At 37.7% G+C, this 25,800-nt stretch overlaps 1 protein-coding gene across 2 annotated transcripts in view; it reads right to left on the bottom strand.

Annotated features, from left to right (window-relative positions):
- Positions 1 to 25,800, bottom strand: part of LOC142834369 (BEN domain-containing protein 5) — a 1,100,005-nt gene that overhangs the window by 623,588 nt on the left and 450,617 nt on the right. For both annotated transcript variants that reach the window (XM_075946804.1, XM_075946803.1), the window contains exon 4: positions 23,027 to 23,121. In XM_075946804.1, the coding sequence (XP_075802919.1) occupies positions 23,027 to 23,121 (95 nt within the window). The remainder of the gene's footprint in view (positions 1 to 23,026; positions 23,122 to 25,800) is intronic.

Below are 25,800 nucleotides of genomic sequence, written 5' to 3'. Positions count from 1 at the left end.
GGATCCAGAAATACTTTTATGACTTTTTAAAAATATTGTGACCTATTGAATTCAATTAAGATTGCTTTCACGAGAATGAGCAGTGGTTGCTCACTGAAGCGTGCACAACTTACAGTGGACAGAACACTGTGGTGATATTTTGTTTGTGCTTTAACAAATAAAGCTTGCCTGAAGATCAGAGTGTAGAGCTAGCTAGTCACACCAATTAGCCTTATAGGCCAGACAGTGACAGCACACACCTTTAGTCCCAGCACTCAGAAGAATGAGGCAGATGGATTTTTGTGTGTTTAAGGCCATCTTGGTCTACACAAAATTGATTCAGTCTAAAGGAGAAACATAGCCAGGTGGTGGTAGACTACACTTGGGAGTCATACACTTTTAATCCCAATACTAAGGAGATGCAGATAGAAAGTGATATGCCAGTTCAGAGAGGAATATTAGAAGAAGTCACTCAAGGGATCCAATCTGAGGATTCACAGGAACAGGATCACCCCTTTGGTCTGAGGATTCAGTAGCGTTAAAAACTAGTGCCTGGCTGCTCTGCTTCCCTGATCTTTCAGGATTAACCCCTATATCTGACTCCAGATTTGTATTCTTAAGACCAATTGTAATTAATGCTACACACCAGTGAAAAAATACAGGTTCTAAATAAAGATACATTTTCATGGGTAGCATAGGAAAACTCATGCATGGTTTACTAAAACCTACACATGTTGTATAATACAGAACATAAGAACAGACTGGTGCCCTAAGCAGTATAGAGAAGTACTGAAAAAGAGAGGTATTTTGAACTCACAAAGCTATGCTACAGTCATTGACCAAATACTAGTTAATGAAACAGTGACCAGCTTGTAGCTCTTGAACACCTAATTTGAGCACATATGTGTTCTTCTCTACCACTTGACTCTGTAGTTTACTTCAAAACAGATTCAATAAGAAAAGAATTAAATGATTGATCTGTTTTTATTCAAAATCCATTTAAAACTAGTGTGTTTGGTTGAATATGAGAAATCACTTTAAGTATGGACAATTGATCAAGTCCTGATTTGGAATACATTAATTAATATAGATATCATATACTATACATAGAAATAAGAGTATTCATACTCCATATTTGTACACAGTCTGTGGGCAATAAAATAGTAACTATGGTTGCTGCTTTGGTTTTTTCATCCCAAAGAACTTTTGAAAGGATTCTTATAGCTGGCCCTCTACAAAAATGGGAAAGCAATTAGTTAATAAATTGATACAATAAGGACTGCCAATGAATTAAATTCCATAATTTTACATGCTATCTTATTTACAGACTTCTCATAAGGCCTGTTTCATGGCTTTTGCCTTTGACAAGTATTTTGATGAGCTTTGATAACTATAAAATAGTAGAAGAGACATTATGACATCTGAAGCTGAACATGAAAAATTTTGTCATTTCTTTGGTGTTGCTAGAATGCTTCTCTCTTAATGTGAATGGAAGGACAAATGAAGGGAGACTGATCTACTTTGGTGACAGTCAAGACTTAGAAGTGGGATATCTTATGTCATCAGACAAAATGACCATCAGATGATGACAGTCATGTAAAGTATACCATGTGAGACTAGCCGAACCTCCCAACAGAGTCTAGATCAAATAGATGGTAGATTGTTGTTGAGTTAACTCACTAAGGTTTGAAGCACTTTTGTTGCAATAGATAACTGATATGCTAATGGATTAACTATTCAAGGTTTAATACTGTTACATATGCAAATAGAATTTTTAAATATGCCTCAAAATTAATTATATAAAAGCATAGTTTAGTAGAAAGTGCACAGTATTTATCCTTAAACACACTTGAGTTCTAATAATCTGAATGTCACAGATAACATCCATATAGACCTAATGCAAGGATTGGATGTTCTAAAAATAGTAAGCCACACGGTACTTGGCACATAGAGTCATCCAATTAATATGAAACTAACCTCTATCTTCCTTAAGGGTGAGGCTTATATAACATTGGTGCTTCATGGATTAATAGAGAATTGATCAAATCCTATTTTCTGGTTGGTTTTAGTTGTGAAGATTTCTATCCTCTTTAATAACTTTACACTACTCTAAGAGACTAGATTAATATTGATAGTGTTAACTTACATATTGTAATTAATGAAACAAAGATTTGGGAGGAGATATATGAACAATAAAGAGGAGAAGGGGAAAATAGTCACATTTTTCATTGAATTTGTTAAGTGAATTTTAGGGTTGAAGAAGAACAAATGGTACTTTTTAAAGTACTGAAGTAGATAGAGTTCTGTAGTAGAGTTCATGGAGAGAGCATGGTTGAAGCCCTGAATTTGATCTAGTGTTGAGAAAAGAAAAAAATGGCGGGCATGCAAGATATCCCCAATAGTGCAACAAAGGCACGTTTTTCTTAAACCTAGCCAACAGGTAATTGTATTTCAGGCCCATTCAATAGGCTAAAGATCATGCCTGCTACTTATAAACTCCCCTGGCTGATGAGGCCACAGACCCTAGAGGAAAACCTATTATTACAATTTCTCTAAACCAATATAATTTACAACTGTATTCTAAATCCTTTCCTTAAACCTAGAGAAAAAATGTAGTTTTTACCCCTCATCAAAAAGCTTATTTTTGCAAATAAATGAAGATCATAACAGAGATCCACAGCAGGTCAAAATGCAGAGAATAAGTTACCATGAGGTACTCAACTCCACTGATAATGCTACAATGCAATCCTTACACCAAAGGCTCTGGGAAGATTGTAAGAGTCAGTAGACAAGAATATCTACTAAGAGATGGTGTCTTCTAGAACTGACAGTGAAGTTGAACCTTTGAAATCTCAACAATATGGTCTCCTAGCCCCATCGTGATATTACCAGCTATCATGCCAATGCTGATGAGGAAAATTTCACAAGGTCCCACAACTAGGTGAAAACCTACAGGCAATCCGTGGCTTTTGAGAGGAGAACCAGTTAGCCCCTTGATAGGTTATTCAATTCCAAGTAGTCAGCCATACCTAAGCATACATGTACATGTGAGCACAGTAAATTGAAATAATAAGTTTTATAAATACATAGATGTGTACAGATGTGAAACAATAATAATTTTAAAACCTTCATTTTAGTGCATAGTTTTTGAGTGTTCAGTTCATAGTTCCTTATTCCATGAGTGTGGGTGGAACATGTGGTGGTGGGACAAGCATCCAGTGGTACACAGAGTTCTCAAGTTGGTCTGATATTCCACAGTTCACTCCCCAATACTCTATTCACATTCTGAACTGATGAGTGGATTCAGCCGGAGCTCTAATGCTCTAACCACCTCTGTAAATGCTTTTACAGACAAACACAGAACTGTACTTTATTCCTGAGGGTTTTTTTTTAAATCAAATCATGGTTTTAGTAGTCAAAATTTACTATCAAAGATAAATATACCCTTGGGCCACTGAGACAACTTGACTGGGAAAAGCACTACTGCTGAGCCAGAGAACCTGAGTTAGATTCTCAGGACCTAGACATTGGAAGGAGATATTCAATTTCTGAAAGCTGTCCTATGGCCTGTATAAACATGCTGTGACTACTGTGTATACACAAATGTACACACACATTCTCATACAGAAAATGAATAGATGTAAAATATTTTTTAAAAGATATACTCATATATAAAGAAGCAATCTTCAAAACAAAATTAATCAGATGCAACAATAAACACTTCTTATTGATGCAAAGAATAATTTATAGACTGATATATATATATATTTATATGTATATTAGACAATATATCCACTAAACATTGACACAGTGAATTTTATAAAACAAATGAGGTAGACTCCAGTAGAGTCATGATAGGAGAAACCAATATTCTACTTTCACTATAGATTTATCTTTCAGGGAAAAGTTCAGCAAAAACAAAACATTGGAGTTAAGTTGCGCTATAAATGGAATGAGCTTGGAGATATCTGTAGAATACTCCAACCATAGCTATAAAATATGATTATTTTTAGCAGGTCATGCAACTTTGTCTAAAACAGATCAAGTTTTGGAAGGTAAAGCAAGCCTTAATAAATATTAAAGGTTGAAATCATATTTAAAAATTATCAAATATTAAAAAATATCAAATAATAATGTAATAAGATCACAAACAAACCCATCTTAGAAACTATAAAATATATAAACACGTGAGCATTAAAAGATATTTTTGCATAATCAGTGAGTTTTTGAAAAAAAATCAGGGTTCTGATGTTTAGGCTTGATTGACTACATTACTAGATTGTGTCCTTAAAGGTATCTCAAAGACAATTAACATGTGAAAAAAAGCAGCTAAAGACAAGAGCTGCCCTAAATTTGAACAGTACCATTCAATAGAAAGTATGAAAAGATAAAGCCAGATAGTGCACCTATGTACATTCACTTCTTCCCATGTTTTTTTCCTGTTAATGCTATTACTTGTGAACATCACCCCCTAAAATTTTCTGACTTTCATGAAGATTCCCACCTTTTCCCTTCAGGTTTCTTGCACTAAAAATCTGTCAGATTCTCTCTTTTTCAAGCATGTAGATAATCACCATTGAACAACCCAGACTCCAAATACCTAAGCCAACCCACAAAATTCTGTTACAAGCACATGTGCACATATATATAGACTCTACAAAATGACTATTAGTTGTGTATGTGTGTGTCCATGCGTGTGTGTGCACATACGCACATGGATAAACAGGTATACAGACGGTATGGTGTAAAAGACACCAATATACTCATATTCTATTGGCTCTTTTGCTATTGTGAGCCCTGAATAATATAGAGGAAAGGGGAATTAAAAGTTCATATAATCAAATAAAAATAAAGTACAGACTGCCAGAAGCTTTGAGATCTGGTGAAACCAGTTCAAAAGGGAAGTTTGTAAGTACCTACATAAAACAACCAGAGAAATCTTAAATAAATCAGATACACCTAAAAGTATTAGAAAATTAAAAAAAAAAACTCAATGCTAAATCTGGCTGAACTAATAGGAGAGGGGAAGGGGAATGAGAAAACCAGGGAATGGGATGGTCTAGTTGGGGGAGGGAAGGAAAGCGAGAGCAATGACAGAGACATCTTGATAGAGGGAGCCATTGTGGAGTTTGGGAGAAACCTGGTGCAAGGGAAATTCCCAGGAATCCACAAGATGACACACGCTAAGACTCCCAGTAATACTGGAGAGGGTGCCTGGACTGGCCTTCTGCTGTAATCAGATTGGTGACTACCCTAATTGTCATCATAGAACCTCCATCCAGTAAATGATGGAAGCAGATGGAGAGATCCACAGCTCAGCACTGGGCAGACCTCTGGGAGTCCAGGTGAAGAGAGGGAGGAGGGATTACATGAGCAAAGGGGACCACGATCATGACAGGAAAACACAAACAGACAGCTGACCTGAGCTTCTGGGACCTCAAGAATCTTGACCAACAGCTGGGTCACCTGCATGGGACCTAACTAGGCCCTCTGAATGTGGGTGACAGCTGTGTGGCTTAGTCTGTTCGTGGGGCCCCTGGCAGTGGGATAAGGATCTATCCCTGGAACATGAGCAGGCTTTTTAGAGCCCATTCCCTATGGTGGGATGTCCTGCTCAACCCTGATGCAGAGAGGAGTGCTTCGGTGTGCCAGGCTTATTTGAATCCCCATGGGAGGTCTTACCCTTTCTGGAAAGTAGATGCAAGCCAGAACAGGGGGGGGGGGGGTAGGAATGAGTGGGATGAAGGGAATGTGGGAGAACTGTGTTGGTATGAAAAAAATGAATAAAATTTTAGTCAAAAAGAATAATAAACCAAAACAGTAAATAATAAATATAGAGGTAAAATTAATGAAATGGAAACCCAAAGGATAACACAAAAGATTAATAAAACACCTAGTTAAATCCTTAAAAGGATAAACAAGACCAACAAACCCATGCCAAAGCATCTAAAAGAAGAAAAAACTTAAATAAAACTTGAGATGAATGGGGGCTGTTACATCAGTTATCACTGGAAGCCTTAGGATCACCAGGGAATGCTTTTAAAATCCATGATACACCTTTTTCCCCAAGTTCCCCCCATCTTCCCCTTCTCCCTATTATCTCCCCATCTCCCCTTACCCCCATCCTACCCCACCCCCAAGATCCCAAAGGAAGGTTGGATAGGGGAGCACGGAAGCACAATTCTTAGTTAAGGGAGCCACCTTAGGGTTGGCAAGAGACTTGAACCTAGAGTGGCTCCCAGGAGCCCAAGCCGAGGTCCCCAGTTAGTTCCTTGGGCAGCTGAGGATAGGGAACCTGAAATGATCCTAGCGTATAGCAATACTGACGAATATCTTGCATATCATCATAGAACCTTCATCTGGTGATGGATGGAGATAGAGACAGAGACCCACACTGGAGCAGTGGACTGAGCTCCCAAGGTCCCCAATGAGGAGCAGAAGGAGGGAGAACATGAGCAAAGAAGTCGGGACCACGAGGGGTGCACCCACCCACTGAGACAGTGGAGCTGATCTACTGGGAGCTCACCAAGGCCAGCTGGACTGTGACTGAAAAAGCATGGGATAAAACTGGACTCCCTGAACATGGCGAACAATGAGGGCTGATGAGAAGCCAAGGACAATGGCACGCGGTTTTGATCCAACGCAATGTGCTGGCTTTGTGGGAGCCTAGCCAGTTTGGATGTTCACCTTCCTAGATATGGACAGAGGGGGGAGGACCTAGGACTTACCACAGGGCAGGGAACCCTGACTTCAGCTCTTTGGAGTGGAGAGGGAGGGGGAGAGGAGTGGGGGGAGGGGGAGGAAGGTGGGAGGAGGGGGAGAAGGGTGGGAGGAGGGGGAGGGAAATAGGCTGGGAGGAGGTGGAAACTTGTATTTTTTTTCCTTTTCTCAATAAAAAAATAAAAAAAATAAAATCCATGATACAATAAATATATTAGAAAACATCTAGAAAAAGTAGAAATTTTAGACATGAGTGCCAAAACTAACCAAGAGGTTATGAACAACTTAAAGAGATTAATGAGCAACAAGATAAAGATGGTAATAACAATTCTCCCAGCAAAGGAAAGCCAAATATTTACTGCTCTATACTAAGAGTTCTGTAAAGAGGAACTAACAACAGTGCTCCCCAGGCTTTCATGTAAAACTGAACGATAAGAAACATTCCCAAGTTCTATCTATAAATTCAGGATTAGTCAGATGTTAAAACCGGATAAAGACACAAAGTGGCTGGAGAGATGGCTTAGAGGCTAAGAGTGCATTCCGCTCTTCCAGAGGACTGGAGTTTGATTCCCAGCATATCATGTGGCTCATAATTGACTGCAACTCCAACCTCAGGGAATTTCACACCCTCTTCTGGATTCTCCTGGCAAATGAGCATATATGCACATAGCCACCCTCCCCAGACACACACGCACATACCCAGCTAAAAATAGAGGTACAATTTTGAAACAAAAGATTTCCTTGATTAACATTCACACAAATATCCCTAATAATTTTTAAAACTAAATTGAACTATACATTCAAAGATAATAAACTATAATCATATTGGTTTTATACTAAGATTGCAATAACGGTTCACATATACAAATCAATAATATAATACTGCAAACTTAAGAAGAAGAAAGTAACCAGGAAAACAACCTTATACACAGAGCCACCCAAAATTAAATAAAGTACCTAGAAATAAACCTAATAACTAAACTATGAAAAAACTCTGTAGCAAAAATTCAAAAGAAGTGAAATTAATTAATTACTACATAAAAACTGATCAATTTCTTACTTATGAGACAAAATGCAAGTCAAAACTACATTGAGACTTCATCTCACCCTAGACAAAATGACTGTCATCCAGAAAACAGTTAATGAGAGCTTATGGATGCTAAGAGAGGAAGAGTCACTTTCGTTCAAGAAAGGTAGGCCACTGGCATGTGACCCATGTCCAGTAGATGACCATTCATACATGTGCATATGGCAGCAGGAATAGGACTTAGGGACTGATTTTTTTAAATTTTTTGTTTTTTGATTTTTCAAGACGGGGTTTCTCGGTAGCTTTTGAAGCCTGTTCTGGAATTCACTCCAAAGACCAGAACTGGCCTCGAATTCAAAGAGATCCACCTGCCTCTGCCTCCCGAGTACTGGAATTAAAGGCATGTGCCATCACCATCCAGTAAGTGGCTGGATGTTCAAAAGACATAAAGTTGGAAGTGAGAGGGGATATGTTATGGGAATGTGTGTGGAGTGTTGCTATGACTGACATGTGTTGCACAAATGTAGAAAAATGGGGGGGGATGTATGGTGAAAACTGATTAAGAAACTCCATGGCCTACATGAGTCTCACAGGGACAAATGGCTCACACATCATTAGTTTATGGAGTTACTATGTCTATAAAAAAAGACCTCTACGTAATCACGTCCAGAGCTTCCAAATAAATGGGACATTTGTTGTCGTCAAGAGAACTGGTAGAATTGACTGCTCTGAAGAATTGTTAATTTTAATAAATTCATTTAACTTTCCTTTTTTACTACTTTTTGGGAGGGAGTTCCTGCAATCAACGGGAAATCTTGGTTGTTATTTAGCATTGTTTGAGCTGCCTTTCACTTGCTAGTCTACCACTTTCCTTTGAAATTCTATGAGCCCCTTATTTCTGTTTAGGTCAGAAAAAATAGGAATTTGTCTTAGAATCCTATCATCTAAGCATATCTTCATAACATTTTAGTTTTTTTTCCTTCAGAAGGGCAGAGAAAGCTTTAACTAGATCAGCATGAAGCAAGCTGGGTAATAAATATCCGGTCCACAGATACCTATTAAAGTTCATTGGCTCTATTTTAAAATAAACTGTGGGAAAGTCACCTTGATTACAAAACCACAGACACATTTTCAAATAGCTACAGGCTTTGGTCTTAATGTTCAGGACTCATTGTTCTTAGGGCTGAAATGAACCAGAACTTGGAAACCAAAATGATGAATCTCTCAAGAACTGAAGTATACTTCTCTTCTCACTGTCGCATTTGAAATTCATTCTTCCTCTGTAAAATGTTTTGTTTCAGTGTATGGACACTGTCTTTCTGTCATTGCACAGTAGGAATAAGTATAGAGTTTTTCATCATAAAGTCTCTTTGAATCATGGCTACAGAACATTCTAACTATGTTACCTTGGGTAAGTTTATTGACTTTTAGAAATTAAATTTTTTCCTTGGAAATAGAAGAATAACTAACTATCCATAGATTATGGAGAAAATAAAATTCAAAAACATCACAGGGCTTAGCAGTGTTCTTATACATAGCATATATTAATAAGTATTACTCCCTCTCTCCTTTCCTACCCCGAACCTCAACAAAATCCACTGGTTCTTCTTTGGACAGAACTAACCCATCTTCAACAAATCCTTAGGGACCAAAGAGCTTTCTATTCCTCCCAGCTCTCCTCAAGGAGACAGCAGCCTTTTATAGTTATAAAGCCCAGTGAGAGTTTAAATCACTTAATCTCTCAAAAGCCATATTTCTTCTTAAAATGCTACATGTTACATTTGTTCTATTGTTAAGATGAACTGAATATGAATCATTTTAAGGAGATCTGGCCTATTACAAATAGACATACTACAGAGCTTTCAACTACTTACTTAGGACTCACAAAGGTTCTTCTGTATGTATTATCTGAACTAAATATAAGGGGCAGAGGGAAAGCATGTATAAATAACACACAAAAAAAAAGAAAAGAACATCCTCTGGACTGCTGTAGATCACAGTTTGGAACTAGATACTTAGCAAAGTGAGTGTTAAATGCTATGGAATGGTCTAAAAAGCGCTTAAAGATCACCTCCCCCTCCAACCATAAACCAGGCCTACAGTGACTGCATGTTGCCTTAACGCATAAAGAACAACCATGTTGGATTAATAAGGGTTTTTCATAAAATAACAAAGTAATTAAATAAAAAACTTTCAATTTGACTATAAGATTACATGTAGCTCTCTGATATTATAGAGACCCTTCTTCAACATCCTTTGGACAGGACAGAATGTTCAATGATTACAGAGAACACAAGTCCCCAGTGAGTGCTTCTGACTTCTGGAAAGCGTGAACCCCCATGGATCTATAGGTAGAATCCTCAGTAAATCATTCATTTAAGTGCCCCCTTCACCTCCAAGACAGCTGTGGAAGAGAAGAATGAATCTTTTCAAAAGATGAAGTCAAAATGCAGAATTTGTAGAAAGAGAAGGGTAAATTAGTAACTATGCACTCCTTTGGCATGGTAAATCCTTACAGCACCAGTTACTACACGGCTATATTCTTACTTTACCTTATAAATGATCTGAAGATAACCCTGTGAACAAGGTAGTCATCATTTAAATTTTTTTAACAGACTATGTATTTTGGAGTATAACTATACCTTATTATACTTTAAAATTTCATAAGTCAATCCAAAACTTATTAAAGTCTTCTATAGTTCACTGTACCAATGCAGATAACCCGCTGGGCTAAGTACCAGCCATGCATGCACGAGAACTCGAGTCTGCATCTCCAAAACCTTTTTAAAAAGTCTTGTCAGAGAGGTATCTATCAATTATCCCAGCTTTGGGAACTTGAGGTGAGAGAATATTGATTTGTTGGTCAGTCATTTTAGTCAGTCCTTGAGCCCAGGTTTATCTGTCTCAAATAAATTGGAGAGTCGTAGAGGGAGATATTTGATGTCAACCTCTGGCCTACAGCATGAAGCAGAGGCAAACTGCCCTATTTCCTAAGTACGCCATGCTTTCTCTTGCCTTTGCAGTGCCCTTTCTTTGGTCCATACCTCATTTCTCTATATTGCTCTGCTCACAACTTTTTACTTGCTCTGTAAGACCCAATTCAACTACCACCTTAACCTTGATTATTTCCTTAACAGCCTATTCAGCATTGGTCTTCCTCTATCCTAGCATTAAAACTGTGGGCCATGATCCCTTTGGGGGTCAAACAACCTTTCACAGGGGTCATCTAAGACTATCAGTAATATCAGATACCTACATTTGATTCATAACAGTAGCAAACTTACAGTTATGAAGTAGCAATGAAAATAATTTTATGATTGGGTTCCATCACAGCATAAGGGACCATACTAAAGTGTCACAGCATTAGAAAGGTTGAGAACCACTGCTCTATTCCTTCCTTAGTTGTCTGACTATACCACTAATCCAGGCATATTACAATCACACTCATACAGCCTAGAAAGCAGACACTATGACTTAGTAAATGCCAATCTGTAGCAAAACTCTTTGACTTCATTAATTTTATGCTAAACAGAGAGAGACAGAACAAGGGAACAACAGGAAAGAACTGAAGGAAGAAAGAGAGAGTTTAACTAGTTTCAAAACATGGCCATCCTAGCTAGTAAAACTACTTGAACATGGTCCCCTTTTAAAAGAAACACCTGGTGGCAATCAGAGTAAGAACCCCTCAGGCTTCAGACATATGTCTCAGCAAATCTTAAGCTCCAGAAAGAGCCTTGAAAAGTGGGGTGCATAACATTGTCGGTAGGAATTAGTCACCTGTAACTGTAACAACCTGATGAGAACAAGCACCTGGCTCCCTTGATCAGACTCACAGACGGCCTTGGCAGGGTTTAGGTCCCAGCCTCAGCAGGCTGCCTCAGTTGTCATGGGGTAGCAATGCTCTGAAGAGGACAGAGCGAATAACCAGTGAGGACACAGGGATTGGCTTGCAAAGCACTAGGCTTGGGAAGAGTGGAGCTGGGGAGAAGCTAGAGACTGGGAATGTAGCCATGCCTGGTCACAGTAAAGGTAAAGTCTGAACTAAAAGCAGGTTGATGGGAGAAGGAAATGTTAATTTATGAGCAGAGAGACTGCTTCACCTTTTATCGCTTCATTGTCACAGAGCACCAACAATTAAGCATAATCATTTTTAATATAAAGAGGGTTGAGGGATAGAGATGGTGAGAACCTTGTCCGGAGGCTCACTGGTTTCAGGTCACAGCACTAGCATTCACAACCAGGGCTGTCTGTCTTTATAACTCCTTCCAGCAGCACTGACGCTGCTCTTGTTGTGAGTCCGTTTAGGATGGTTGGCTTTGGCCAGATGGAGATCTACATTTCAGACTACAGTTCTGTCCATCTGGCTCCATGTCTCTTAACAAGTGACTTTCCTCCTCTAATGTTTAGTATTTCAACTGAAAGTTTAGACCAGTGATCTTTAAGGTGCCATCAAGCCCCTAAATGCTATGTTGTTTAGTAAGAACCTTAAAGATGCACCCTCTGAAGGGGGAAGGCCCAGCCAATCACTTTGCTTGAAGGGCGGGATCCCCTGAGGATATTATTTACTTATAAATATTGCGGGTGTGTTCCCCACCTTCCCTTCTGTTTTCCTCTTCTCTGCGGGAACCTCGGTTTTGTAAGTCTTCCCCTTATTAAAGCTGAATATTTAATATAATTTCTGTCTGCCGTTCATTTACGCCGTAACAACCCTCTTCCTTCCTGCCCCTGCACCTACCACCTACCTCCACTCACACACCATTTCATGAAGAGGTGTAGAAAGAATCTTTGGTACTTTCCATTTTGGAAAGGAAAATCTATCGGAATCTAGATCCTCTGAGGACCTCATCACCTTTGATTCACTCCGCATCACATACAAACCCACATTCAGTGTCGCATCTTCAGCTGCTGCCATCAGGAAAATCTGCTCCCCGATCTCAACAGGAGACAGCTGCCTTTATCTTCACAATTCGCTCTTTAAAATTCTATCTTGCAGTTTCAGTTGCACTAAGTAATTCTATTCATTATGAAATTGGAGTAAATATCATAGAAATATTGAAATAAAATAATATTCTCACTAACACATTCATTTTAATTGTTTCTTTTCTTCTCAGCAGAGTGAGTGGGAGATAATCATGCCTATTTCAGTTACTCCTTTAAATTACTGGAGTTTTACAATGTGCTATTTGATGAGCTTAGTTTGTTTTGTTTTATTCTTTTTCTCTCCCGCTTCTTGTTCTATAAAATTAAAGCAAAGCCTATTCCAGTTGAAGTGAAATCATTTTATTGTTTCTGATATATTTGATCACATGCCAAAGAGCGGTTAATGCTTCTATGACCCATGCATCTTTATTAATTTTGTTTCTCAAATTAAAAATTCTAGGAAGAGGTTGAAATGACAATAACAGCAAACTTTTATGGACAGGCATGAAGCTTTAGAACTAATGCAGGAGTTTATGAAAAATGAGAGAAATTAACAGTAATCCTTTTCTGAGTGCTGGTGACTGGAGCAGGGCTTCTGGCAGGCTCTGTTAGCACTTTATCACTGGGCTCATGCCTTCGAGGCTGGAGTTCTGTACCAGATCAAGACAGTAACTCTTACAGTTGGAAGCATTGGGTGAGTCACACCGCTTTAATTCTTACTGTGAAACTTTAAGATTCATGTTATTAGCTCTGTTTTATAACTGAGGAACCAGAGGCTCAGAAAATCATATGGGCTGTTCAGTTGTTCAAAAAATGAGTGGTAGAACATGGTCTCAAAAATAGGTTCTGTAAAGAGGATGAGGCAAACAAAGTAGCTGGGGAGGAATTTATCTCCTTCCAATATTCCTTTAAATTAAGCTTAATAACAGAGAATTCCAAACACTGAAATTGGACCTACCCCAGATCACTTTCCCTGTGACACCATTCTTTCTCAAGACAGGAGACCCCAAATCTGCTCAGCAGACCCTACTTGGTACTTGCCAAATTTTGTGGCTGAATATAGGCCTGCTGGCAAGCAAGATGTCTCAAATAGGCTAACAAGACACGCTGGAAGAATGAAGACTAAAGTACTTGGATTACGATATGAAAAGGACACAGGTATACATACAAAAATTATGTGAATTTATAGTTATTCACAATAACATGTCTACACATAGGCATACATAAAATTCATCCCCCTCACATAAGCTTCTTGCTTCCTCCTCCTTCTTCTCTCTGTTCACACACACACACACACACGTACAAAATATAAGAATCAGAAAGAGATTAGATGTTGGTGGGAATATAAAATGCTGTAGCCACTTGGAAAAACCACAGAATGTTTCCTCAAAAGTTGAACAAGCTTAATATGTAATATAGCACAGAAATTGTATGCTCAAGATGAATGATATATCCATATAAAAACTTACACATACAAGTTCCTATCAATACCGCTCATACTTTGCAACTGACATATAATAATAGAATATCATATCACTCAGTCACTTTGAATCCTGTACTCTTTAACCCTTTCACTAACGTTCTGTATCATATATCATATATGCATGGATTAGAACCAATGTAATCAAATTAATAAAGTTTATGAACTTACATTATTCAAGAAATCTGACATTATGGGAAGATGCAACCAGGTCTGTGTATGTTCCTGACATAATGCCCTTGCTATAAATTAGAAGGGACTAGAGGAAACCATATGGTTAAGGGTCAGAGAAATATAATGTAGTCCTGCTTCTGCCGCGTGCAGAACTATGATGTACTTTTCTGAGCTTTGGCTTTCAAACCTGCAAACTGGAGGTGATAATTTCTGACTTTGCTGCTTTCTAGAACTGTGCTGACAAATGTTAGCTCACATCACTGTGGTAGACACAGGAGACAAAGGTCCATACCTTCCTTGGGTTTCTTCCTTGCCCAGTGTAAGAACTCCCTTCTCTGCAGTGTGAGACTCACCTGGGATAGACAACCTTGCTGTGCTCTGTGTGCAGAAGCACAGAGCAGCATGGAGTAGTTTGACGACTTGGTCCTGGACCAGTAAGGCCCATAATGGGATGCATATCTAGGAGTCTCTGCTTCCCCTACCCAATTATCCTGCTTCTATATTTCCTCAGGTCATTCTAGGAATTGAGTTTTTTGTTGTTGAGATGTTCTGTTTGTTAGATTTATACTCTTCTTTTCTTCTTCTTTCCTTTTTTTCTGAGACAGGATTTCTGTGAAACAGTCCTGCTGTCCTGGAACTTACTATGGAGACCAGGCTGCCCTCAAACTCACAGAGATTCGCCTGCCTTTGCCTCCCAAGTGCTAGGATTAAAGGTGTGATCCACCACCACCAGGCAGGTTTATGACTTTAAATGGATTCATTCTACCTGTCATTTAATCTCTGAGAAGTCAGAGATCCTGGTTTTTTTGTCAGTTTTCAAATATTCTGTGTGAAATTCTGTGAAAATTCAGCTGAAATAATATAAACTCTAACCAGTTTTTGGGACAACACTGATTCTCATAAATTTACAAAGCAGTATGGAAAGGTCCTGATTGTCATCATCCAGTTCTCCTACAAGTCCCCATGGCTTCCTCCTCCCATTCACAGCCAACCATCAAAGCTAGAAAATTTACATCAACATAATTCATGCACAAGGCTCTACCTCTTTGTTTTACATGTATCAAGGTGCATTGGTGTCTCAGCACAGAGGCCATTCAGATGCTGCAACACTGTGGTCATTCCTGTCCTCTTCCTCCTTATCATCTATTTGTACTAGTGCCTCTTCTATGAGGTAATATATACCTGAGATAAGAGAGTCATACAAAGTTTTATTTAAGCTCATGGTTTTGTAGTTTTCAGTCTGTTAATAGGTGGACACTTTGCCAAGAGCCTTTAGTAGAGATTCTGGAAGACAATGGCCAGAACAAAGGACAAAGCTAAATTCTTCAACCCACAGCCAGAAAAGAAAGAGAAGAGGAGGAAAAGTATGCCCCAAGACCAAAGCACCTCTCGCTCTGGGCAATACCACCATTTCCTCTTACCACAAGTTGGGGACCAACTCTCTCACACAATCATCTTTGCCATTCATTTTAGGTTCAGTCTACAGCAGCATTACTTTGTGGTCAGCACCAGTCCATTGACATGTACATGGCACAGGAATGCTTTCCATGTGTTACTGTGTAATCTACTGTGTGGTAAGACCTGTGTTAGATAATAAGATCATTTTTGATTCTACATCAAACATATTTGAAGACAGAAAATAAACTCTATTGTTTTGCCCAGGTTTTCACTTTCTATTCTTTCTTCTGGATATCTAAAGCTCTTTATGTAACCTTTATACATCAAGAACCTCTTTAAATTATTTTTCAAAAGAATTAGTCTGATGGTAAGAGACAATCTTAGTTTTCTTTAACATTGAACATCTTGATTTCTTCTTAATTCTTGCTGAGCAGGGGGCTGTGGGCTCTTTGAAAGAAATCATGGTACTTTACCTGGCCTCTGTGGTGATTTTCTATCCCTCCTTTTCAGAAATTTTGACTATGACATTTCTTGACAGGGCTTTCTCTAGGTCTTCCTGTCTGGAGTTTACTTATCTATAAGCTTATGTCTTTCCAGGCCGGAGAGATGGCTCAGTGGTTAAAAGCACTGACTGCTCTTCCAGAGGTCCTGAGTTCAATTCCCAGCAACCACATGGTGGCTCACAGCCATCTATAAAGAGACCTGGCGCCCCCTTCTGGCATGCAGACACACATGGAAGGAATGTTGTACACATAATAAATGTATAATCTTTTTTTAAAAAAAGTTTATGTCTTTCCTCAAATTCAGAAAGATTTCAGTCAGTTCCTTCTTTTCCAGCCCATGCTTCATTCTCCCTCAGCAACTCTGAAGGCATGATGTTAAAATGGTTGGTACAGTCTCATGGGTCTCTGAACATCTTCGACTTTCTTTTAAATCTGTTCTTTCTCTATTACTCAGACTGGGTAATGCCTATGGTCCCATCCTCTCTGTTGCATTGGGGAAAAGAAAGGCAGATCCCTGGGGCTCACTGGATAGTCAGCCTAGTCTACTCACTAGGTTCTAGGCCAATGAGAGAGACCTGGTCTGAAAAAACAAGCAGAAGGTACTTGAAGAATGATATATGAGGTTGTCTTCTGGCCTCCACACAATCTCACCTACACACAAGGAGCACACATATGCATACCCATATGGATTCATATACAAAGGAAAAGGAAGGAACTGCTGGTAAGAAGAAGAAACTAAAATCCTGACTTCTTGCTTTTCCTTGCCATCAGTGGGTATACGTGGGGGTAGAAGTTTCGGTTTTCCACTTGTCTTTTATTGAATGGATACATATTCTTTTCATGCTTTGATGGATTAGGTCAGTGTTGTCTCAATATCACATGTCCTGATAGACTGATTTCCTAGTTCCTTTTAATTAAGAACCCACTTTTGAGAGCATTCAAAAACAGTTCTGTTCTTGCCGGCATTTGCAGGCCACCAGCTTCCCAGAAGACATTGCTGCACAGATCAGGCAAAAAGAAGTCCAAAGAATATGTGCAGAATTATTTCTGAGGTGCTCAAAATCCTAGAAGCCTCTCCACTGTCCTGGAACATGTTCTGTAGACCAGTCTGGCCTTAAACTCAAAGTGATCTGCTTGCCTCTGCTTCCCAAGTGCTGTGATGTAAGGCATGCGCCACCACCGCACAGCTCAATGTCAATTCTTAATGCTTTCCATATTACAGCTCTGATATAATGCAAGTTGGTGACTACCATTTTAAATTAGGAACACATTTTATGAGAGTGCATGTAACAAGAGCTTATATTTAGTAACTAGGTAGGTTTTAGCTTATGGGATAATGATAAAAATTGATGCACCAAAGCTGAAATTTGTATGTTATATCTTCTTAAAATGTGAAAAATCTAAATACGTAGAAATTAGAAATAAGGCATAATAATATAAATTGTGGGGCTGGATAAATGGCTCAGTGGTTAAGAATACTTTCTGTACTATCATGAGGACTAGAATTCCAATTCCAGTATATACACAATGAGCCAGTCATCCCACAAATGCTTTAACTAAAACTCCAAGGAATCTGAAGCCCTTGTCTGGCATTTGCCAATGTACAGTTACCAGCATCCCTTCATCTTGTTCATCCCTAATATATTCTCTATTCAGCAAGACTGAGTCTCCTAATATGACAACCACACTGTGATTTGTGTCTGCTGAGTACCTAAATTTCTATCCACTGCTAGTAGAACCAAGTACATCTCCTTAGACTGCATTATGAAGCCTTACTCAACTTAACACCCTAGTAACTCTCCAAATACAATTGGGGATTCTTTCATGTTTCAATCATATTGATTTGTGGAACAAAAGGTATTATCTGTAGAAGGAGGGCCTGCTTGTTCGTCCAGGCCTCCCAGCTATCTTAGACCTGAAATAATCACACAGGAACTGTATTAATTAAATCACTACTTGGCCCATTAGCTCTAGCTTTTTATTGGCTAACTCTTACATCTTAATTTAACTCATCTCCAGTAATCTGTGCATTGCCACATGGCAACGGCTTACTGGCAAAGTCACAGCATGTCTTACTCTGTCAGCAGCTCCATGGCATCTCCCTAACTCTGCCTTCCTCCACCCATGCTATAGGCCAACCCAATATTTTATTCATTAACCAATAAAATCAACACATAAACAGAAGGACCTCCCATACCAGTTGTCACTCATTTTTTTGGTTTTAAATATATTCTATTATTTCATGTATATATGCTTCTACCTACTATTTATATTTTAGCTCTCAGAATAAATGATATTTCCTGAGGAAGTATCTTCATTCTTGTAGTGGATAAAGATTTTAAAATCTTTAGTTACTTATTAGTGTGTGTGTGCAAGAGAGAGCAACAGAAGGATACAGACAGAGAGACAGTAAGGAGGGGAGAGGGAGAGTAAAAAGGAAAGAGAGAGGGAGAGGGAGAAAGAGAAAGACAGCCAGTGAGAGAGAGAGAGAGAGAGAGAGAGAGAGAGAGAGAGAGAGAGAGAGAGAGAGAGAGAGTTCATAGGAGCATATACATGCCATGGTGTACTTGAAGATCAGATGACAACTTTAATTGATTTTTCTACTTCCACTTTATGTGGGTCCCTTGGTCTAAATTTGGGTCACTGGGCTTTTGTGGGAAACTTTTACCTGCTAAAACATCTTGCTACCCCTAGATTAAGTCTGAAATGATATGTAGACTTACACAGCATATTCAATCGCCTTATTACACTAGTTAACATATTTCCTTAGTATTATAAATTTTTAGTACAACATACTATCTATTATATTATATCCATATTATAATATATCCATTAACCACCATGCTTAAGAGCCACACATAATTACAGGTGCGTTATAAGTACTCAGTAAGCAGTTATTAATAGGCAGATGGAATGGAGGAAGGGTGGGGGAAAAACGTTCACAAAACTCAGCATTACATAAATCAAGGAAAAAAATCAGGGAGTTTGAAATTTTGTTTTACTACCAAGATATTTTAGACTTTAAAAAGTATTTATACATCTATTTCACATTTGCTTTTTATAACATAAGCAAGTAATATTATTAATATTACTTTATTACTAGTTACAAATACTTTTAGAAGGGAGCAAGCATTGTGCATTGTTATTTCTTTCTCTTGAAGTCCAACTATTTTTTGTTCATGTCCCGTCCATTGACAATCCAGTTGAAATACCACCTTCTCCATAGAGTATCTCAACTCATCTCTAGGGCCCTCCCTACTAACACCCATTTGTTTCCTCTTCTTAATCCCACACAGCATTCTCTATGTATTTCCTAATGTTTCCTCATAGTATGCCTATAAGCAATTTGCAAAATCAAAATCAGATCAGGTTCATATTCATCACCACAGAATGTAGCACAGACTATATCAACAATAAAATATTAAGTAAAAATTACTTTTGAAGTTCATTCCAATCTTCTTAGTCTACTGTAAGGGAAATAAAAGATGGTATTTCAGATCAGCCGAAGAGCATACATCAACATGCTTTTCTGTGCTTCTTGTGTTCGTTCCCTTCTCCTACCACTGCCATCCATTGCATGTGGTTGAAATACTACACACAGGTTCATGCATTTCTGGCTGGCATTGTCATTAACTACTTGTGTAAATATTTCTACCCTCAATTTCTGTATATACAAATATACAGATCTCAACTGTCTAGAGATGCCAGTTTCCAGCAGTGTTCACACATAGTAAACTTACTTTTGGCACTATTAAGAAATATTGATGAGTTGTGACTGAAAAATCCTAGTGGTACAGACACTAACCATAGTCATTAAGAGGGTTAGTGTGTGAACAGAATTAATTATACTGCACTAAAACAGTCAGAGCATTTCCCGTAGCCTTGCCATTTGCTACAAGATATTTTTACTTTATTTTTTTTAACCAGGAAAGAATTGGGTGGTCATATATTTGCATGATGGCTCCTTAGATGTGTCTTTTCTTCATTTACTTTCTATAACTAACAGGTTTACAGATTCATGCTAAACCCAAAAGTCTTGGGAATCACTTATAGTTCCTTATGGGGCACATCAAGAATATTTTATCTTGAAAAGCAAAGAAATACTATTCTTCAATATCTCTGTAGATAAAAGTCCAGATAATGTAACGCCTTTAACATCTATCCTGAGGCAAGAATTTTTCTAAAAACTCAAAATTTACTTGCTATTACCAAAAAATCCCAGGAAAGAAAAAAAATTCATGTCTTTATACTGGGAAAACTGGAATTAAGCAAGCACTGAAGGAGATATTTTAATAGTTGAATCTGCAAGGTACTTGCTAGGCTTGGATCAAGCCATTTCTCTGGAGTGCTAAATTGTGATAAATTCCTTAAATTCAGCAAAATAAGTTATTTTGACAGGAAAATGATAATGGCCACTGGGAAACTGAGATAATAGCTCCTGGGAAGTAGGTTCTGGTTTAGGTAACTAACAGAAGGAATGAACAAATATCCTAAGGAAAGAATAGCAAAAAGAACAGGAAGGTTGTTCAATATAAAATAATGGCAATTAGAAGAATGGTTAGGATCTCTGGAGATTATTTAATAAAAATTCTATGAAAGTTCTCTTTGCATATTCATATCCATTCTGCACTCCAACATTTAATACAATGCTCGAAATATCCCGATAAACAAATATATAAACATCTAGAGTGAGGAAAAGAGTAAAACAATCAGAGAAGCTTCATATTCACATTCTAGGCATCAGAAGGAGGAATCAGATAAACAGAATGTTTTGCACAAGTTATTTTGTGCCCAAACTTGAGGCTATTTCAGACTAGAAAAACTCAAGGACTGGATATGGATAATTGCTGTTGCTAAGGCCTGCCAGCAGTGAATATAGGCACTAGCTTGTTTCTAAGGTATTATTATACAAATGCAAGGACTCATTAATATTTCAAAATTGAGAGAGAGAGAAAGAGAGAGAGAGAGAGAGAGAGAGAGAGAGAGAGAGAGAGAGAGAGAGAAACTAAGTGTAGGTACCAGAATGAAACAATTTTAGGTATAAGATTTGAGAGATGAAGAGTTGTAGGAAAGGTGGGAAAGAAAGAAAGGGAAGCAGGGGGGAAAGAGGGGAGAGAAGAGGGGAGGGGGTAAGAGGAGAGGGGTAAAGAGGAGCAGTGAGAGAATTAGAAGACCCAAAGCTAACACTTGGAAAGGCAGATAACAATTACAGTTGCTGCATAAGATCTTAACACAGAACATGGAAAAATGTTCCTATGAACAGATAGTCATATTGTTTTACTGACTTGACATATCCATCAACACACATGCCTGCCTATATTATTGCTTTCTTGGCCTAGATAGAGAGACTCAGGTCTTGCTCTTTGCCCAGAACACATTGACAGAAAGAGATCAAAAGTGCAGCTGCTTAAATGATTTGATGCAGTAAGTATAAACACGACTAGAGATAATTTTACCATTTAATAAACAGTTTTCATAACTGTTATCAAATGTATGCATTTTTAAAACTGAGCCTTTCAAGCTAGCATTTATAGAAAATTGCCAAGCATCATTTGTAGATAAAAGCACAATTTCAATATTTATGAAATGCTAGTTTTCTATAAATACAGACATTTGGAGACTATCTTCTCACTAGTCATTAAAATTTGAACAAGGATCAAAGCTAGAATAATATTAACAACCCCTTGCATTTGTATATTATTTTACATATTATTAATAATAGATAACATTTATTGAACACTTAGCAAGGTGCCTTACATATAAATTCTCATAAGCAATTCAGTTCAGTCCCCAGAGCATTTGTCTAACACCTACTGTGTGACAGATGACTAATACTTGGTTTCTGTCTTTAAAAACTCTCATCTAGTTAGACTCAACAAACACTGTTGTCGTAAATAAATGAATAGACAGAGGCTAAAGATGAAGCAGTTTCACAGTCCGATGAGGCAAAATATAAATAACTAGGTCCTCCCTTAGCTTTGATGGCTTTGAGAAAATACTTTATTCCTAGCCTCAACTTTTCATCTGAAGTTTTTTATATTTAAAAATGTTTCTTAGAGAAGTGTGAAAATATTAATCGTAGAAGTAAAACGTTTGCAAAAGAATGAGGTTTCAACAAATGGTGTGGTTGTTATTATTACTATTAATATCACCATCATTACAATTAGTAAGCAATCCTACCTAACTCTAACTTGTCTCCTCCTCAGTATAGTGATGGAACAAATAAAACTCTATCATCTATAAAACTACAATGACTTTAGAAAATACCATAAAAACATACACACAGAAAAGAAAGGAAGGAAGGAAGGAAGGAAGGAAGGAAGGAAGGAAGGAAGGAAGGAAGGAAGGAAGGAAGGAAGGAAGGAAAGAAGGAAGGAAGGAAGATAAATATATCCAGAGTGTCCAACCATTTTTGTGACATGACATTGTCATCTGCAAATATGTTGAACTACATTCACAGCTATTCTGGGATGCACGTGATCATCTATATTTAGAGTAGACCAAAAGAAAAGGAGTGAGCAGAAGTCCAATTTTAAGTATATTCCCAAAGATACACAATAAATCAAAATGAGACAATAACTTTACCAAACATCATGCTGTACCTAATCTCATAAACAAATGTTGGTTCTAGTAAACATGGGAACAAGTTCCTAATGTTCTGAAAGAACAGTACGTAGAGCCCAGGTAATAGCCATCTAGAAGCTCCCCTGATTCATATTTCTCTGATACAATAAAGTTTTGCCCCAGCTATGAAAAGGACAAACTTTAGCAACAAGTCAAATTTTCTGATCAGAAATAGATCACCTCACCACATGGGTCACTTACCATTTTGGTCTGCTGGTAGATTTCACCATAGGCGCCATCCCATCTCTATAAAGACTCTTGGTTTTACTGAAGTTAACAATGTTGAAAATGACCCTCTGTAAAAGAAAGAGAAAGTTGTCAAAAGTCCTTGCTATGTAGATTGCCACTTTTTAATAATTAAGGCAGAAAACCACAAGCAAGGTTAAAGGAAGCCATGTGGTCTCGCACCCCACAGTGCAACAGATATCGTGGACTGTAACTTGTTTGTGTCGGGGAAGCCCGAAAGCTTACAAATCTTACTCTTTTGGAATTAATTACTACAATCGACTTACACTTAACTAGTTTTGGAGCCCTGAAAGCCTGATATTTATTTCTATAACTAACACTTCAGGGTTTTGTGACCTGAATTATGTTATTAGAATACCTGATGTATTATGAGATGATAATAATTCCCATGTTGATAAATGGTAGTAATTGTACCTACCTAGTGGGGTTCTGATAGGAACTAAAGGAGTTAATGTATGTATATTGTTTCAACTCTCATTAGGTAATACAAGAGCCTCTATAAAATTTAGTTACTAATTTCCCATCTTTCTCTAGAACAACCTAGAATTCGTTCTGAAATAAATTCTGCCATTAGGGTAAAGGTAGACCTTTGATGTTCAATGAGACTAAAGATGCTAACAGTACTAAATTATAATGGCAATATTCTCCAGCTATTGGAGCTCTTTGATGAGATTTAGAGATGTTTACTCCTTTCTGTGGCTTCACTGTGCTATCCTCTCCTATAGGCTCAGGATGTGAGGCTCAGCTCTAATCTGCATGCATTGTAGAACCATGGGTGCTCAATAAACCCCCTCTCTTGTCCTATTACCCTCACAATGAAAGAATGGAGTGTTATAGATGCCTAAGGATTTTCTAGAGTGGCAGTGCTGACAATAACTAACAATCAGATCTTTGTTTTAATGAACACATTTTGCATAAAGGAAAAAAGAGCTTATGAAAGAAAGATGAACTGGATTGAATCATACCCAAAACCACTGATACATATCCCATGATGCCTGAAGACTAGGACTCAGGCAATTAGAATAGAAGGAGGAAAGAAACAGGCTCTGAGATTTTACTTTTATCAAGCCTTTCCCTACACTTACAAGTGAAAAAGATAAAGCTTAAAAAATTCATGGATTTCATTATTCAACAATTATTTACACGAGGTTGTTGTTATATAGATTTTACAGAAAAGATCTTCCATATTCTTCCATAACTATAAGTAAAACATATATTTCTCCATTTTACAGATATGAAACTAATCATCTGAGAGGCTACTTCACTTGGTCAATGCCATACAACTAGTAGACAACAGTATTTATATTTGAATCCAGTAGTTAAAATGATAATTCAGCCATGATTTTACCCATGAGTATTTGCTTATGAAGAGTCTAAGATAATATAACACCAAGTAAATCAGTGTTTTAATAATGGAAAGAAATATGATAGCAAACTTTGTTTTCAAAGTTTTGTTTTACTAAAAAAAGAACAAGATCAAGACCACTTCATCTGTCCTTGTATTTGAAACTATCATAAAGACTTTATTCCATGAAATAAGTTCTCAGAAATAACTTGTGTTTTCTTTTATCCTATGAGACTCAGCCACTGACCCCAACTCCAGGCATTTCAGACCTCCCTTCTGTCATTACATTAAGTCATCAAGAATGTCCAAGGCTGCTCCATTATTAATAACTTAGATCTGCTGGTTGTCAGTTCAATTACTTTTTCCAAGGTCTTGGCTACTATCTGATTTAAGAAAATCAATATCAAGGGGACAAAGGGCCTTTGAACCTCACAAGGCATAATCCCCTCTTTTCTTTTGAGATTTCAAGTGTCAAATCCATTTCCAGTGAACTTAGAATCTGTATTATATATGCAGGAGCTAGATTATCAATAAAGAGGGAAAGCTAATAAAGAAATGATACAATCAGACAAAGTGAAATAAAAGGGAGGAAAGTAAGTGGGATTTTTATTAATTATTAACATCTTACTATTAGAAAATGTCTCAAGTATTTTTAGATATTTTCTATTATGTAGCTACTACATGCTTAAACAAAAGTTGTATATTTTAACTTTATACAGGAGAAAAAATTAAATCTAGCAAGAGCCAGGTATATTGCCTTTATCCAATGAACAAAAATCTTCAAACTAGTATGGTGAAATTGGGACTTTTCTTAAGCCTCAGGATGCTCTGATTGCAGAGGCCCATGCCTTTGCAGCAGGATTACATATCCCCGATAGTCTCCCTCCGTGCATTTGCAAGGAACTACCTCCTGCCCATTCAAAATGGCAGCAATTGGTGATGAGAATCAAATAATCAAAATGAAAAATTTTATATCAAAAAGAAGACTTAACTAATGATCCTTAGTACTCACTATGCTCCTAATTTCCAGGTAATCATTTCACTCATCTTTATTGTGCCTTATAGATTAGAATCATCTGCAAAAGTTTTGAAAACAGACCCTTAGACTTCAACCACAGAGACTCTGACATTTGAGCCATTTCTCCTTTTCTTTGAGAGTAATGAACTGTATGAGGCAAAACCATTTGTTTCCTCTCATTGTTATAGTTTGACTATCAACTGTTCCCCCACAGGCTGGTACACTGAGGGGTTCTTTGCTAGCTAGTGAGCTTTGGGGATTATAAAGACTCTGAGCTAATCAGTGAATGAGTTTAATGCATTTCAATATGACAACACTTTAAAAGTGGTGGGAGGGTAGAACTTGAGCTTAGCTGGAGTGAGTGGG

The sequence above is a fragment of the Microtus pennsylvanicus genome, chromosome 13 (assembly GCF_037038515.1).
Source record: "Microtus pennsylvanicus isolate mMicPen1 chromosome 13, mMicPen1.hap1, whole genome shotgun sequence".
In the NCBI taxonomy this organism is placed as follows: Eukaryota; Metazoa; Chordata; class Mammalia; order Rodentia; family Cricetidae; genus Microtus; species Microtus pennsylvanicus.
The sequence above is the reverse complement of the archived record's forward strand: the minus strand, read 5'-3'. Positions and strand labels throughout refer to the sequence as shown.